The 18,428-nt window shown below is 36.8% G+C and overlaps 1 protein-coding gene across 1 annotated transcript; it reads right to left on the bottom strand.

The window, feature by feature from the left end:
* Positions 1-1,718: 1,718 nt before the first annotated feature.
* On the bottom strand, positions 1,719-6,917 carry LOC145640255 (uncharacterized). Its single transcript, XM_081691557.1, has 8 exons — positions 6,590-6,917; positions 6,294-6,309; positions 5,074-5,659; positions 4,450-4,864; positions 3,046-4,257; positions 2,376-2,523; positions 1,947-2,231; positions 1,719-1,818 (listed from the first exon to the last, which is right to left on the bottom strand). The coding sequence occupies exons 1-8, from the start codon at positions 6,915-6,917 to the stop codon at positions 1,719-1,721; spliced, it is 3,090 nt and encodes a 1,029-aa protein (XP_081547683.1).
* Between the last annotated feature and the right edge of the window lie 11,511 nt (positions 6,918-18,428).

The following is an 18,428-nucleotide window of genomic DNA, read 5'->3' as shown; positions in this document are numbered from 1 at the left end:
AATTAAAACTTCCCCGCGTCACGGGGAACTGTGCCGCGACACGGGAATTACTGCCGTGTCACGGTAGGAATTCCCGTGTCACGGTGCCAGTGCTGTGACACGAGACAACTCCGTGTCTTTTCTGCGTAATCCCTTCACGCGTTTTTACTCCCGTAGGTCAAATATTTCCCGCGTCACTCTATTTTTCCCCGCGTCAAGCTAATTTCCCCCGTGACACGGTAGAATCTGCCGTGTCGCGGTAGCCTTTTTTAGGGTTTTTATCTTTTTAGGGTTCCGTGTGTTCCCTCTGCTCATTTTCCCTATAAATACCCCCCTCCTTTCTGCAGTTCGGGGCACCAATAATCATTCTCTCTCACCTTACACCAAAAATCATTCTCTTCTCCCTCTTTAACCTAATTTCTAGCCTCCTTATTCTTCCATAATAATTCCCCTAAGCACTCCAAGGAGTCTATACTTAACCCGAGGTTCCGTCCTTAAACCAAGGCGTGAAAGGTACAAATAACTGAGGGTTTGGACCAAATCAACTCTACTTTTGTATTTAATTTAATTTTCATTTACTTTGTATTTTCATTGAAGTTACTAACAGTTTATTCATGATGTAGCAATTCAAAGGAACGCGCAGAATGTGAGTAATTAATCAATTTAATTACTCTTATTTTATTTTAATATTGCTAGTATCATGATTAGGGTTATTTTATATTTGATTTGACTAACGCTATTATTGTTAAATTGCTTCCAATATTAATGTTTATTCTATTATTATTTATTGATCACTATATTGCATGTTTAAAGGGAATATGTAACTGAAAATCACGACTAATAAGATAATTTGGACAACCGGTTTAGGATCCTTTTAATCTTATTATTAATTGAAGTGATCACAATATTTTAGAATTATGTGTGCATTAATATTAAACCAATTTAGTTAAATAATAGTTTGGAGCGAATTGAATTATTGTTTGTATGCCTTTGAGATCACAGGAATGCTTTTCAATATAAGAATCGAGTAGAGGCCAATACGGGCGAATGTGACTCCATGACTCACTTCGTACCATCATCCCCGATCCTCCTTTCGTGGTTCTGAACCATATGGAGTTAGTAATCTCATGGATTATGAATGGGGTGTAACCTTCACGGGTCAATCGTTGTTGCCTATCGTGGTTGCCTTTTTATGATCCGTGAACGGTTTACAAGTTCCTTAAAAACTTGTTGGCGGCTCCCTACTTTTCTTGTCCCTAATCGTATTATGTCAATTCCTACTTCCTATGAGTGCCAAGCATATTCACCACATGCTTTTAACGTAGGCGCACTTCGAGCGACGCCTACAAAGCTCCATAGGTAAGGCTAACCTATAAGCTACTTTGCCTACTCTTTGTAGTATTTCATATGGACCGATGTATTTTGGACTAAGCTTTCCTTTCTTCCCAAATCTCATCACTCCTTTCATCGGTGAAACTTTTAGTAACACCTTATCACCGATTTCAAATTCTTCTTCTCTTCGCTATAAGTCTGCATAACTCTTTTGGCGATCTTGAGCTGCTTGGATTTTAGATTGGATTTCTCTTACTTGCTTGACCGTGTCCTCAATCAACTGAGGCCCAAGAATCATAGTTTCACTAATGTCGTTCCAACAAATTGGACTCCTACATTCTCTCCCATATAAAGCCTCGAATGGTGCCATTCCTATACTTGCGTGGTAACTATTATTATAGGAAAACTCAATTAAATCCAAACTGTCTTCCCAACTTCCCTGGAAGTCTATTATACAAGCTCTCAACATGTCCTCCAAGGTTTGGATGGTTCTTTCGGTTTGCCCATCTGTGGATGGGTGAAATGCTGTACTCATCTTAAGTATGGTACCAAAATTTTCCTGAACACTCTTCCAGAATTTTGAGAGAAATCTGGAATCCCTGTCAGAAAAAATATCTTTTGGGACTCCATGTAACCTTACTACATGCTTGATGTAAGCCTTAGCAAGTTGCTCCATCTTCCAAGTTTCTTTCATTGGAATAAACACTGCCGATTTCGTAAGTCTGTCGACCACTACCCAAATGGTGTCATTTCCACACCTTGACTTAGGTAAGCCAGTCACGAAATCCATTGAAATGCAATCCCACTTCCATCCTGGGATTTCTAATGATTGTACAGTCCCTTGAGGCCTCCTGTGCTCTATTTTCACCTTCTGACATGTTAAACACTTTGCCACAAATTCAGCAACCTCCTTTTTCATTCTAGGCCACCAAAACATCTTCTTCAAATCCTTGTATAACTTGTCTCCTCCCGGGTGTACAGAGTAAGGTGTGTTGTGTCCTTCTTCCATCAACTTTCTCTTCACTTCCTCACATTTCTGTGGTACACACCATCGGCCTTCATACCTCAAGCTCCCATCTTCGTGAATTTTGAAGTCTATAGCTTTTCCTTGCTTAATTTTCTCACGAATCCTGTCCAACTTTACATCCCCTTCTTGGTTCTGTCGAATCACGTCGAATATTGTTGGTTGGATACTCAGATTCGCAAGAATACCTGCTGGTACTCCCCATTCCACGACTTCTAAATTCAATTTTGCCATTTCTCTACATAACTCATTAGCTACTACTAACGAGTTTAATCCATGACTAGTTTTACGACTTAGAGCATCCGCAACCACATTTGCTTTCCCTTCGTGGTATTGTATGTCTAGATCGTAATCCGTCGTATACTCTAGCCACCTCCTTTGACGAGAGTTCAAATCCTTTTGGGTGAAAATGTACTTTAAGCTCTTGTGGTCTGTGTAAATTCTACATTTCACTCCATACAAATAATGGCGCCAAATTTTCAGTGCAAAAATGATGGCGGCTAATTCCAAATCATGAGTTGGATAGTTTACCTCGTGTGTTTTTAGCTGCCTTGATGCGTATGCAATCACCTTTCCATTTTGCATAAGCACACACCCCAAGCCATTCTTTGATGCATCACTATATACATCATACAGTCCACTATCATCTGGAAGTGTAAGCACTGGTGCTGTAACTAATTTGTGTTTTAAGAGTTGGAACGCCTCTTCACATTTTTCATCCCATTCAAACTTCTTGTCCTTCTTCATTAGAGTAGTCATAGGTTTAGCATTCTTGGAAAAATCCTTAACAAAGCGCCTATAATACCCTGCTAAACCCAAGAAACTTCTCACATCAGATACTGTTTTGGGTGTCGGCCAGCTCTTAACAGCTTCTATTTTGGCTGGGTCTACCTCTACCCCGTCCTTGGACACAAAGTGTCCTAAGAATGCTACCTTCTCCAACCAAAACTCACACTTAGAGAATTTTGCATAAAGATGGTTTTCTCTTAATGTTTGCAGAATTGTCCTTAGATGTTCTGCATGCTCTTCTTTGTCCTTTGAGTATACCAAAATGTCATCTATGAACACCACTACAAACTTATCCATAAATTGATGAAACACTCTATTCATCAAATCCATAAAGATTGCTGGAGCATTCGTCAATCCGAAAGGCATAACTGTAAATTCGTAGTGTCCATATCTTGTCCTAAATGCCGTCTTAGGAATGTCCTCATCGGCAATTCTCAATTGGTGATATCCAGACCTCAAGTCAATTTTCGAAAACACTGTGGCACCCTTTAGTTGGTCAAACAGATCATCTATCCTTGGTAAGGGATACTTATTCTTTATGGTCACCTTATTTAATTCCCTGTAATCAATGCACAGTCTCATGCTTCCATCCTTTTTCTTCACAAATAGAACAGGTGCTCCCCAAGGGGAGGCACTTGGTCTAATGTACCCTTTGTCCAACAAATCTTGTAACTGATCCTTTAGTTCACTCATTTCTGCATGTGCCATTCTATATGGTGCCTTGGATATTGGGGCTGTTCCGGGTACCAAATCTATGGTAAAATCGATCGCCCTTTTAGGGGGCATCCCGGGGATCTCTTCCGGAAACACATCCAGAAATTCGTTGACCACTTCTATGTTTTCTGGATTTGCCACCTGTTCATGGTTCATATCCCTAACGCTGCAGAAGTATACTGGATGTCCCTTCTTCATGTACTTTGCTAATTTTAACACTGATATTATCCTTGGACACTTTGTTTTACCATCCATCCAGTAAGTCACTGATTCATTTCCATTTGTGATCATCTTCACTTTTTGTGATCTACAACTAATCTCAGAATTATACTTACTTAGCCAGTCCATCCCCAAGATAAGGTCAAAGTCGCTCAGCCCAAACTCGATAAGGTCAGACGGAAATATCTTTCCCTCTATTTCTAAAGGCACGTTTATAAAAGTTTTGGTACAATTCACTACCCCACCTGTCGGGATGGTTATAGGTAAATCTATTGCCTCTACTATTTTTAAGCAGTCCCTAAGTTTTGAAACAATACCCTTAGAAACAAAAGAGAAAGTTGCACCAGAATCAAACAATACTTTAACAGGAATAGAGTTAATAGAAAAAGTACCAGTGATAACATCTTTCATGGCCTCTGCCTCGTGCCTACTCAAAACATTCAGTTTCCCTGCAGTTCCTCCCTTTTGTTGGCTGTTACCATTGTTGGTGTTACTGTTTCTCGCCCCATTCTGTTGCACTCCCTTATTTCCAGAAAAATTGTTGTTGTTCCCCTGGAAATTCTTCTGGTTTCCTCCTGAGTTATAGTTGTTCTGTTTATTCCCATTAGCATTCTTGGAGTAACACTCGTACTCCCTATGCCCCAGTTTGTTGCAAGCGCGACAAGCAACTAAATTGCCTTCACAATCCCTCCTAGGGTGATTGTTCCTACACCTCTTGCAGAAGTAAGACCTTCCATTCTTATTATTCCCCTGGTTATTGTTTCTAGCCCCTCCATTGTTGCTACGTCCCCCTTGGCGGTTATTATTCTGGAAATTATTATTATTGGGGAAATTATTGTTGTGGTGGTACTTCTGCTTCTTAAACCATTCTGGTTTCCCTGTTGGTTTCCAGAAACTTGTCCTACTTCCTTCCTTTTCTCTCTTCCTTCTATTTCAGCTAACTCTTTCTTCTTCTTTTCCTCCAGAGCATAAAGGTGTGCGACCCTTCCATATACTTCATCTAGGGTCTCAAATACCTGCCCGCACAGCTTCAACTGCAGATCAGTAGTTAACCCACTCTCAAACTTCCTAGCTTTCGCTTTCTCCGTGGAGACGGACCCTTCAGCAAAACGGGAAATCTCAATGAACTTGGTGTAATATTCCGTAACTGTCATCTTCTCCATTCTAAGGTTTGAAAATTCCTCAGCCTTCTGCTTCTGCAAAAAGCTAGGATAGAACTTGTCTCTCACTTTTTCTTGGAATTTGGTCCAGTTGAACCCGGGTAACGCTCTAATGGTAGCCTCATTTTGTTGCCACCAAAGGTCAGCTTCACCCCTCAGATAGTAGGTAGCACATCCTACTTTGGAGTTTTCAGGACACCCCACAGCTCCAAACAGTTTCTCAAATTCCCTTAACCAGTTTTCCAACACCACAGGATCAGGCTCGCCCTGATAGGTTGGTGGCTTGCTTTGCGCCACCTTTTTAAATAGCTCCCCTTGAGCATCCCCATTACCAGTTGAGTTCCTTGCCAATTGTTGGGCAACCGCTGCCAATTGTCTTACTACATCATTCAAATCATTTCCACCACTACCTGAACTTCGTCCCCCTGCCATTTGGTTTCTCCTGAATATAGGACAAGGATAACTATTAGAATTTGCTAGGTTTAGCTTTCAAGACGAACACCCTTATGTATTTTAACAACTCTTTCGAACATTTACAGTAAAATGTGAAGCTAACAATTTGGGATAGCGATTGCTAAAATTTCCCTTAATGTAGCTTTATCAATCAATAATGATTGCTAACCAACCATCAATTAATAATAAATCACAATAAATATAAAAATAATTCCCTTGGACGTTTGGTTTATAGTTGTTTGTTGGAGATAAGTTGATTAGCATTTCGATAATTGCCTGAAATCAAAAAGTGCTTAAAAATCGTATTTAGAGGCTGAATTTGGCCACGAGAGGGTAGCGCTCACTACCAAAGGTAGTGAATCTTTCTTAAAACGTTGTTTCCACTCGAAAAACACTACTTTTTCATCAAAATTGGAGGAGTTTAGAACCCGATCGGGATTAAAACAAATCAATATTAACAGTCGGAATTCAAGTATTTGCGTGTTCAAATAGTGGTGTGAAATTTGTAAAACAAAAGAATTTATAAATAAAAATTTATCAAAAAAATAATTAAGGTTTATTAATTAAAATAGACTGAAGACATTAAAATAAAAAATGTGTTCCAAAAACGGATGTGGTCATGCCACTTATTTGCTAAAGCTGAAATAACAAATAAAAATTTTAAAATAAAGAATATGAACTCTTTGCGAGGAAAGTCATAAGATTTAATCCTTTCGAACGTTGTCCCTTTTGTCGGTGGATTGCTTGTAGCTTGAAGGATCGAAGTTAGAATCATTTGACTCTTCCATTGGTTCAGGTGATTCAGGTTCAGGTTCTACAGGAATAAACTCCCCTTCTTCTTCCTCATCCGATGAGATATCTATAATTATTGGAGTTGGAGGTGGATTTGGATCAGAAATGTCCATAAGTGAACTATCACCCTCTTGTTGTTCTCCATTCTCTGCTGGATTTCCCCCTGACGAAGAAGAAGAAGAAGAAGCGGAATTTTCTGGTTGTTGATTTGGAGGAGGATTGTTCTCTGCTGGGTTATCAAAGTAGTAGTCAGGGTAGGGAAGGTTTAAGCGCTGACAATAAACTTTCTCCACCCTTACGAGATATTTGGTTAAGAAAATATAGTCTGGATACCACTGGCCATAATAGTCTCTGTACTTATGGTAATTTGGGATGTCTCCTGGGAGATAAAAATCAGAAAATCGTTGTTTGACAGCAAAGTAAGGGGGCTCCTCTGGAAGACAATGGACAATCATTGCCGAAATACGATCAGGGGTGTCATAAACTTTCTCCCGTAGGACATTGCTCATGTAGGAACAAAAGTATCTGATCTTTTCTACAAAGTCATAGGGGTGTTCATTATTTTTCTTTACGAGAGATCCCATTTGGGTAAACTTGCTAGGAAAAATTGGCATCCTGTAGAGAAAAGGTTTAGAAAAGATTTCCCTCCCCTAAAGGAATAATTAAAAATTAAATAGATAGTACAAAGTTCGGTGTTCAATCATACAATCTGAAGAATCACATAAAATAATCCATATATTGCATGCTTTCATCACAACATTTAGTCATACAACATGCTTGAATATTCTAAAATAAAATTTATGCACACAGGGAAGAAATTAAATTCTAGCCTATATGCCTTTTCCTTTCCTACCCAAGCTCACCAACATGTTAATAAAAGCTTTTAACACATAATTCTTACCTCAATCCTTTGCTCCCTGCAAAATTAACAAACTAAAAATATTTTATTTTGCTAAAAAAAAAAAAATTTGAAATTATAAGGAAGGGCCAACTTTCGGCCTTCACAAAATTTAGAAAAAAAGGGAATTTCGGACACTAAAAAAAAATTTCGAGTGTCCCTAAAAAAAAAATTTCGGACTAAATTAAAAAAAAATGAAATAATTTTTAAAAAAAATTTGGCCCTCTTAATGAAATAATTTAAAATAAAATAAAATCGGAATGAAATTGACATTGTAAAATTAAATTAGCACTTGGCCAAGTTTAAATCAAAATAAAAAAAAAAACGTTTTCATGTTAGTGGTAATTTAAAATCTCAACCTAAGCTTCCAGATACCACTTTGTAACACCCTAGAAATTCCTTTCCTTTAAATGCACACTTTACTCCTTTTAAAATACGTTTTAGGAATATCTAAGACATTACCGCCACCATGTAAACGGCTAAGGCAACTATCAAAGATACACAGCGGAAGACTTGAAAACCAAAACTATTTAGATAACACGATTTAAAAACCAAACCAACGAAGATAAAGTTGAAAATCAACAAAACCAAAGCCAATTAAAATCCACTACAACTTGGAACCATTTAAGGCCCTTATTCAAAACAGAACCACCAATCTTTTGTGTTAGTCCATAAAGTAATATAATAAAATATTCAATGCATAAAACACATCATAGTCTAATAGAAGCTAGCATGATTCTCTCTTCACTCATGCCCCGTCATGAACATGCTTCAATACCTGAAAAGTGTATCTCTACTTGCCCCCACTACTCTCCATTAAAATGGATCATCGTAGGGCCAAGATAAAGACATGGCCAGACACAAACAACACACACAATCAGCAAAGCTGAGTACATAGGCGTAATTAAACACACTAACATGCATTCTCTTATCATCACACACACTTACCTCATTGCACCTGTTTACAAGCACACACAACAATCAACACGACACTTTAACTAGACACTAAAAATTCATTTAACGTTGATTACGCATCGAACGGGTTTCCAACTAATCCTATCCTAATAAATTGGGGATAACTAACACGGGAGCTAACCGTGCCAGCAACAAACCTGTGCCACACATAGGTGGCGGAATTCCAGCGCAAAAAAAAAAGGAATATACAGCGTCCTGTACTCCGTTAGAAGTTATGATCAAATATAAAGTCACATAACTCCCCCCATATGTTCATACTCAAGGTATATATGTTCCAAGAGTTTTGGTGCGTAATCTCTTTCACTTTACGTTTTTTACATATTATTAGACTTGGTGATGACTCTCAAGGCATAATAAGTCAATCAACAATAATTATTCAATCAAACAAATATACCAATTTAATTCTTGAATAATTAGTGACCACATATGATTTAATGTTAAACCCTTTTTAATTCTACCTCAGTGTCAAAGACACCTTAAACGCATAATGCGCCACAAATCCTAACCCTCGGTGTTAAACACACCTTAAGTGCACAAAGGCACCGACATACAATTTATTCCTCGTGTACATAGACACTTATCTAGCTCCTTCCTAATGCTTAAAGCATCAATAAAAATTATATGAACCATAATTAAATTTCTTTTCAATATTCCAAACATAATTAAACAATTAGTTTAATTAAACATGCTCTCTATCATGCCATAAATAAATATGTAGTCCATATAATCATGCCAAAATATAATTTTCCAATCCATAAACCATCACAAATAATTCATGCTTCACAATTCAATCACCAACACCAAAAATTCACAATTTAATACATAAACCTTAGCATGATACTACTTGTAATTGATTGAAATTAAACCTAGCATGATTCTACATCATCAAAATATGCTAAGTACGCGAACGTACCTTGAATACAATCTTAAAATCGTCACAACTAGTAAAAATTGCTCACTTCGAAGTCTCCTACACATTAAAATTATAATAGAGCATTAAAACCCACTCTAAACAAATTTCCAGCAATATATACTATCCTAAAATCCCTCTTAGAATGATTAGAATAAGCTGAAATTATATTTAAAACACTCTAATTAAGTCCAACTTAATGGGTAATTTAAATTTCCTTCAAAAACATAATATTAAGTGCTCTACATAAAATTCCAGCACTTTATTCTAATTAAAACTTGCTGTAATTTAGTCTTAAAACACTTAAATTGAAGATCCAAACATTAATTCCTCATATGCTTTCATAATTTTCATAAATCAAAGACCTAGGGTTTCAAAAATTGGGGCTTTTTAATTAAAACCAAATCTGAAAATTAATTCATACAATTACAATTATCAAACATCAAAATTAAACCCCCAAACTCATAATTTATATTTAGATCCAAGAATAGATTCAATTAAAACAAGAAAGCTTCAATTTTTTTTTTTTTTTTATATATGGTTCGAAAAAAAGGGAAAAGGGGAAGAAGGGCGGCAGCCACCACCGGCTGCCGGCTGCTTGCTGCCGGCGGCTTGCGCCTGCTGGCAGCGGTGGTGAGGGAGGGCAGCCGAAAGTTTAAGGGGAAGGGGGAAAAAGAAAAAGGAAAAAAAATAAGGAAGAGAGAGAGAGAAGTTTACCTTGGGTTTTCTCCACTCTGGGCAAAGTTTGATTTGCCTCATAAGTGGAATATTTATACCCCTTCTCTACTAACCCTCTTCTAGGTTTTTCCTAATTCGTTCCCTAATAAAACTTGTTAATAAATTAAACTTCCAAAAATAAAACCCCAACTTTTAAATAAAATAATTAAATAAACTTTCCTTTAATAATAATATTAATTAAAATACTTTAATTAAAATAATTACAACCATTACATACTTTATAAAATACATACTTTAAATAAAATGCGTATAAAAATACGGGGTATTACAGCTAGCTGGCAAAAGAAGAATCCTAGGCATTGGAGATGTTAAGGATGAGGAAGAATATGATGCGTTTGATGATTCAGCACCTTTCACTGTTCCTAGACCTGTTGTACTAAATGACATAGACAACGAAGCAGGTTATATGCGATCAGACCACAACGAAGGAATTTCAGAATGAGGTAGTTTGATTTAAAGTTAGTAATGGTTTCATTGCAAATATAGTTTAGTTATCATGTATATAGGAGCATAAGTAGTCGAAAATGATATATTTGTAGTTTGAAATTGCCTAAGTGTACTCATTATCATGCATATACAAGGTTATAGGACCATGAGTAGGTGAAATTGGCTTAAATAGCTTCTACTTAACCCAATTCTTTTGTTTTGTGTATGAACTAACATTTATTCATTCTAACAACCTACATTCAATATATTTAACATGTTTGTAGTTTGAAATTGCCTAAGTGTACTCATTATCATGCATATACAAGGTTATAGGACCATAAGTAGGTGAAACTGGCATAAATAGCTTCTACTTAACCCAACTCCTTTGTTTTGTGTATGAACTAACATTTATTCATTCTAACAACCAATTTTCCATATGTATATTGAAATTGGCGTTTTGTACTCATTATCATGCATATACAAGGTTATAGGACCATAATAAGTAGGTGAAAATGGCTTAAATAGCTTCTACATAACCATAATAACTATCATGCATATACTTTACTATACACTAATATTGTTTTATAATTGCTTTGACAGGTGCTTATATCTCATGGCGGACGATCGTGATCCTCCTTTGGTAGAGGACATTGACGATGATGAGTATGAGGACGAGTACGAGGATGACGACTCCGATGATAGTGATGTGCCTTATGATGTGAATAAGGAGGATGACTTGGGTGAGCCAGAGGATCAGGCTCAAGATGAGTTCGAGTGTAGGCTTGACGATTTTGAAATTTCAGCTGAACGTGCACCGGCCATTGTAAATACAGCACGTGAGATTGTTGGTGAGAACCCGACTCCTGAAAGTCAAGGCCAAGGACAAGATGAAAACAACACAGGCGGTGGAGGGGGGGAAAAGGCACCGGCTGAAAGAAAAACAAGGGGTCCGACGAGAAGCTTTAAGAAACCGGACGGTCCCATGGTCTTGGAGTATGACAACAAAGGCCAACCCGGGCCCAAATGGCGTCGACAATATGCTAATCAAGTTGGCTTATGTTCGCGGAAAATCCCCATTACACTTGTAATGCGGCAAGTACCTCCGGGTTTGATTCAAGCATTTTGGGATGATACAAGGGTAAGTGTGTTTTTGGCACATTTAGAAAATTTAAGATACCTTAACCTTATGGTTGTTACTAAATAGAAACTAATAATCGGTTTTAATTTGTGCTTGCAGAGGCTGTTTTCTATTCCTAATGATCCCGAGAAGAGAAGGGTGTTTGAATCTTTATTAGGGGAAAGATTCAGAGGCTTTAAGACCAAGTTCACTAATCGGTGGATCTACAAGAAGAAGAAGGTGCAAACAAAGAAGAAGAATTCCAAAGAGGATAACCGTCTCCCGTGGCAAATATGGCCGACCGTGTCAAAAGATGATTGGGAAAAGTTCGTTAGAATGAAGAGTCAAAAGAAAGCCATTGTAAGTTTGTGTAAATCTGATCTCAATTGAATAATAGCTTGACACTTTTTGTAGTAATGAGACTAACATTTTTTGTTTTGTAGGAACTTCGAGAGCAAAATCAAGCGAATGCAGAAAAGAAGGAATACGTCCATCGTATGGGTCCTAAGACTTTTGGTGAAAAGAGACCTGAGTGGGTCGGTTCGGGTTTATACCCTAAAGCGCTTCTAGTGGCATCGAAGGAACCCTCTAGTTCCACGATCACTACATTGGTGAGTCGTGCCGGTAATTTCTTTTGTTCTCTCCATTCGTTTGATAAGAAAACCGGAAAATGGGTCATCAAGGGTCCGAAAGCCAAAAAACTGGCGGATAAGCTTGTAAGTTACCTATGAATTGTTGAAATTAAGTCACTTTTGCATCTAAATCATTTTACAAACCATTAATTGTTTTACTGACCTCATTTTTCCTTATGCTATAGCTTGAGCACACTCAAGAGATGGTGGAGGGCAAATTTGAACCAAGTGTGGAGAATGACCCTTTCACCATGGCTTTGGGAAGGCCATACCATCCAGGACGAGTAGTAGTTTCGGGAGGGTCATTGCTTGGATGGAATAAGGTGATGGGTCCCGAATACACAAAATCGGGTAGATCTCGAGCCAGTGTTAACTCACCGGGGGAGTTGGATGCCAAGGTGGCATCAATTAAGGAACAAGTACGCAACGAGTTAGTTGGTGAATTGAATGCTTGGGTGAAGCTGATGAACTTACCGACTTTGTCGTTCCTCACGAGTACCCCGGTCGACTCATGTTCTGAACCAAAAGGACAAGGAGAAGGTGATAGACATGGAGGAGATGAGATACGTGGTGAAGATGTGCCACCTGAGGTAAAATCAATTGGGTTATTAAAAGTTTTAAAATACTGAGTTAATTGAGATTTGAGGTGCAATGATTGATGTACTGTTGCAGGTTCCTACTCCTACACATGCGGACTCGAGGGAGCTTGAAAATCAAACACCGCATGAATTTGCAGAGTTACAGGTGATTTGTAACCCTTTACCTTAATGAATTTTTTTATATTATCTATGTTGTTGTAAAAGTCCTATTTAACTATCTTCTTTTTATATATATACTTGTGTAGGAAGACACCCGGTGTGCACTTCTAGCCCCGGGCCATGAAAATAGTACGGCGTTGAGTTTGGTGGCGTATGGTAGTGCCCAACCGACGACGGGTGCTACGGCGGGGCCACATCATTACTCGGTTGGGATCGATTCAGTGGTTGTGGGGTTCGAAGACATCCCACTACCCGTACCGATAGAGGATATTGAGATAACAACGCTTTGGCAAGCTGTAGGTAGCTTCGTTGATTGGCCACGTGCATGGGTGAAGTTGATTAATAAGGAGGTAAATTATTTAGTTCTCAATTTTGTCAGTGTAAAACCGTTAGACACTCTTAAAATAAAACCGCCAAATATATATATATATATATATATATATATATATATATATATATATATATATATATATATATATATATTTTACAATATGCAAGGTCTGCCAAGTTGATTTTGAGCCGAAATGGCTACTCACTTGCCTATTTTCTTCATTTCTCAACTAATAAACTTATACATTCTCAAACCATATCATAATTACATATGTATAAGTGATTGTGAGTTGAAATTGCATAAAAGAAGCAAAGTTCTAATTTTTTTGGCGCATTTCATCAAAATAAAGCCAATTTGAGCTGAAATGGCTACTTACTTGCCTATTTTCTTCATTTCTCAACTTATAAACTCCTTGCATCTCAAAACAACTCATAATCACATATTTATAAGTGTTTGTCATTTGAAATTACATAAAAATCGCCAAGTTCTAATTTTTTGGGTCCAATTCATCATAATAAAGCCATTTTGAGCCAAAATGGCTACTCACTTGCCTATTTTCTTCATTTCTCAACTAATAAACTTATACATTCTCAAACCATATCATAATTACATATGTATAAGTGATTGTGAGTTGAAATTGCATAAAAGAAGCAAAGTTCTAATTTTTTTGGCGCATTTCATCAAAATAAAGCCAATTCGAGCCGAAATGGCTTCTTACTTGCCTATTTTCTTCATTTCTCAACTTATAAACTCCTTTCATCTCAAAACAACTCATAATCACATATTTATAAGTGTTTGTCATTTGAAATTACATAAAAATCGCCAAATTCTATTTTTTTTTTAAATATGCAACTTCCGCCGCACCGGGACACCCGAGGGAGCCGCCCCCGCTGCCGGAACAGCGAAGGCAGCCCGCGCCGAGGCCACAGCAGCCTCGACAGGTGGCTGCCAAGGCTGTAGCAGCCACGGCAGGTGGCTGCCAGTCTGCTGCAGCCTTGGCAGCAGCCTGCCTGGGCTGCTGCTGCCTCGACAGGTGGCTGCCATGGCTGTAGCAGCACAGGCAGGTGCTGCCAAGGCTGTAGCAGCCATGGCAGCCGCCTGTCGAGGCTGCAGCAGTCTGGCAGCCACCTGCCGTGGCTGCTACAGCCTTGGCAGCCACCTGTCGGGGCTGCTGTGGCCTCGGCGGGGGCTGCCTTTGCTGTTCCGGCAGCGGGGGCAGCTCCCTCGGGTGTCCCGGTGCGGCGGAAGTTGCATATTTAAAAAAAAATAAATAAATTTAAGCAATTTTCATCATTTCATCAAAATCAAGGTCATTTGAGCCGAAATGGCTACTTACTTGCCTATTTTCTTCATTTCTTAACTAATAAACTTATACATTCTCAAACCATATCATAATTACATATGTATAAGTGATTGTGAGTTGAAATTGCATAAAAGAAGCAAAGTTCTAATTTTTTGGCGCATTTCATCAAAATAAAGCCAATTCGAGCCGAAATGGCTACTTACTTGCCTATTTTCTTCATTTCTCAACTTATAAACTCCTTGCATCTCAAAACAACTCATAATCACATATTTATAAGTGTTTGTCATTTGAAATTACATAAAAATCTCCAAGTTCTAAGGTTTTGGGTCCAATTCATCATAATAAAGCCATTTTGAGCCGAAATGGCTACTCACTTGCTTATTTTCTTCATTTCTCAACTAATAAACTTATACATTCTCAAACCATATCATAATTACATATGTATAAGTGATTGTGAGTTGAAATTGCATAAAAGAAGCAAAGTTCTAATTTTTTTTGCCACATTTCATCAAAATAAAGCCACTTCGAGCCGAAATGGCTACTTACTTGCTTATTTTCTTCATTTCTCAACTTATAAACTCCTTGCATCTCAAAACAATTCATAATCACATATTTATAAGTTTTTGTCATTTGAAATTACATTAAAATCGCTAAGTTCTAAGGTTTTGGGTCCAATTCATCAAAATCAAGGTCATTTGAGCCGAAATGGCTACTCACTTGCCTATTTTCTTCATTTCTCAACTAATAAACTTATACATTCTCAAACCATATCATAATTACATATGTATAAGTGATTGTGAGTTGAAATTGCATAAAAGAAGCAAAGTTCTAATTTTTTTTGCCACATTTCATCAAAATAAAGCCACTTCGAGCCGAAATGGCTACTTACTTGCTTATTTTCTTCATTTCTCAACTTATAAACTCCTTGCTTCTCAAAACAATTCATAATCACATATTTATAAGTTTTTGTCATTTGAAATTACATTAAAATCGCTAAGTTCTAAGGTTTTGGGTCCAATTCATCAAAATCAAGGTCATTTGAGCCGAAATGGCTACTCACTTGCCTATTTTCTTCATTTCTCAACTAATAAACTTATACATTCTCAAACCATATCATAATTACATATGTATAAGTGATTGTGAGTTTAAACTTATTATTTCTCAAACTATTTCAGATTTCGAATGGAAGCAAAATTTCAAGAGAAAGAGGGTGGAGAAGCCTAAAAGAATTGATCAACCTAAGAAGAAGCTAAGTGAACAACGGTCCAAGAGTGAACAAGCGTCGAAGTTGCACTCTTCGAAAGGTTCACCCATTCCACCTACTCCACTTGTTGAAGACATTGTTCTTCAATCGCTCTCTGCTGACATGACCTTTTTTCACAACCGTGCTTGTCATTTGGTCGATCCCATGGAAGTTGCACTTCCTAAGGCAATGTTCCACTATGATGAGGATGCAATTGCATGGATCAGCAAAGAAGATGTGAAGGAATTTCTACGTGGTGCAAAGCTTAACATTTCCCTCATTCAAACATTCATGAGGTACTTCAATGCCCACATAATCTATACTTTTTTCAAGTTATTCAAATTGATGGTGATTATCCTACATCTGATAAATTATTCAATGTTCATGCACGCATAGCACTACAGGAGCACTTAACTGACACTGATTCTCCTTGTAAAGTTGGGTGGTTATGCCCCGAGCAGTTATCCATTACTAGAATCATAGGCAACCCCCATGAAGTGTTGTACTATGTTGAACAGAGTATAAGGGAATCAGCGCGTGCGGGAGACAAGTTCATATTCGCCCCATGTTAAAGAGAGTAAGTCTAACCATGTCAAATTCAATCGATTTGGCCTCATTATATGTTGACTCCTAAATATTAATTACCTTGTCTATTGTGAACTTATGTAGGGAGCATTGGAGCCTCATGGTGATTTGTAATTCCACTAACACAATTTATCACCTTGATTCAGCTCGATCATCGGAGAAGTGGCTCGTGAAGTCTATATTGCAAAAGTAAATATATATAGAAACCTAGTGATGATTATTGCTAATAATAAATAATTTAGTAATCATACGACTAATCAAATTTGAATGTACTTTTTTTTACTACAGTGTTATGAAGAAGCTACATTGTCGTGCTCCAAAGGGTCCAACATGGAAGACACCGTTGGTAATTTATATGATATTGTGATTATCTTGAAAATCTATGTTAGTAAATATTTGCTCATTTCCTTTGCATGTTTCACTGATGTGATTTGTTTGTCATATGCTAGTGCGCACAACAAGAGAATGGACTTGATTGTGCTTTGTATGTGATGAGATTCATGCTTGACATTGTGACTCATTGTACGGACACTCAACAGCTTGATGAGGTAAATCCTAAAACTTATTGAAATGCTATATTGATGTGATTTCTAGACTTAGACACCTAATATTACCCAACAATGACATGTTATGAGAAACAAAAAGGCTATTTCACAAGAAAGGTAGAAAATGGGCTGAATAGAAGTCATATGGGCCATATTAGGGCCATTTTGTGTTAATATGCTCTTTTGATGTGATTTCTTTCCTTATACACCTATAACTAGATAATATTGACATGTTATGAGATAAATAAAGTTCATTTAATAAGAAATGTAGTAAATGGGCAAAGTAAAGTCATATAGGCCATATTCGGGCCATTTTGAGTAAAAAGCGTCATAAACCTTAATAAAATGCTCTCCTATACAATTTTAGGGCTTACACACATACAACTACCCAACATTGACATGTTATGAGAAAGAAATAGTTCATTTGATAAGTAATGTAGAAAATGGGCTACATAGAAGTCATATAAGCCCTATTTGGGCCATGTTGAGTAAAATGCGTTGTTAAACTTATTGAAATGCTATATTGATGTGATTTCTAGCCTTAGACACCTAATATTATCCAACAATGATATGTTATGAGAAACAAAAAGGCTATTTCACAAGAAAGGTAGAAAATGGGCTGAATAGAAGTCATATGGGCCATATTAGGGCCATTTTGTGTTAATATGCTCTTTTGATGTGATTTCTTTGCTTATACACCTATAACTAGATAATATTGACATGTTATGAGATAAATAAAGTTCATTTAATAAGAAATGTAGTAAATGCGCAAAGTAAAGTCATATAGGCCATATTCGGGCCATTTTGAGTAAAAAGCGTCATAAACCTTAATAAAATGCTCTCCTATACAATTTTATGGCTTACACACATACAACTACCCAATATTGACATGTTATGAGAAAGAAATAGTTCATTTGATAAGTAATGTAGGAAATGGGCTATATAGAAGTCATATAGGTAATATTTGATAAAATACATATTGTTTTGCCTAATTAATTATTTTTAAAATAATGTTTTTGTATTTCAAGTTTTGCAAGGTCCAAAAGGATGGTCCGTTGACAATCAAGGAGCTTAATGAAGTTCGTGACATGTTGGCGTCTTTTATCACCTTCAACATGTAAATGGCATTGTAATTGTAAATTATTTATGTTAACTTTTGAATTATATAACTTATTATTCATTATATATGTACTTACTATTATTTGTATATGTAAGCAACTTTTTTTTTTTTTGTATTGCGTTTGGGAATATTTATATCTATATATATAATTGAATTCTTGTTTTTAATATTATTTTTGTATCTTATTGTAATAATTAATAATATTATTATTATTAGTTATTATAATAATAATATTATTAATTATTATATTTAATATAATTGCTGGAATTACAGGTTATTATTATTGCTGGAAACAGGTTTTTTTTTAAAATATTATTGCACGAAAATTGGAAAAAAAAAATTTTTGGTGAATAGGCACCGGTTAGGCAGCAATCGGTGCCTAAAA

Source organism: Chenopodium album, chromosome 7, assembly GCF_948465745.1.
Source record: "Chenopodium album chromosome 7, dcCheAlbu1.1, whole genome shotgun sequence".
In the NCBI taxonomy this organism is placed as follows: domain Eukaryota; kingdom Viridiplantae; phylum Streptophyta; class Magnoliopsida; order Caryophyllales; family Amaranthaceae; genus Chenopodium; species Chenopodium album.
The sequence above is the reverse complement of the archived record's forward strand: the minus strand, read 5'-3'. Positions and strand labels throughout refer to the sequence as shown.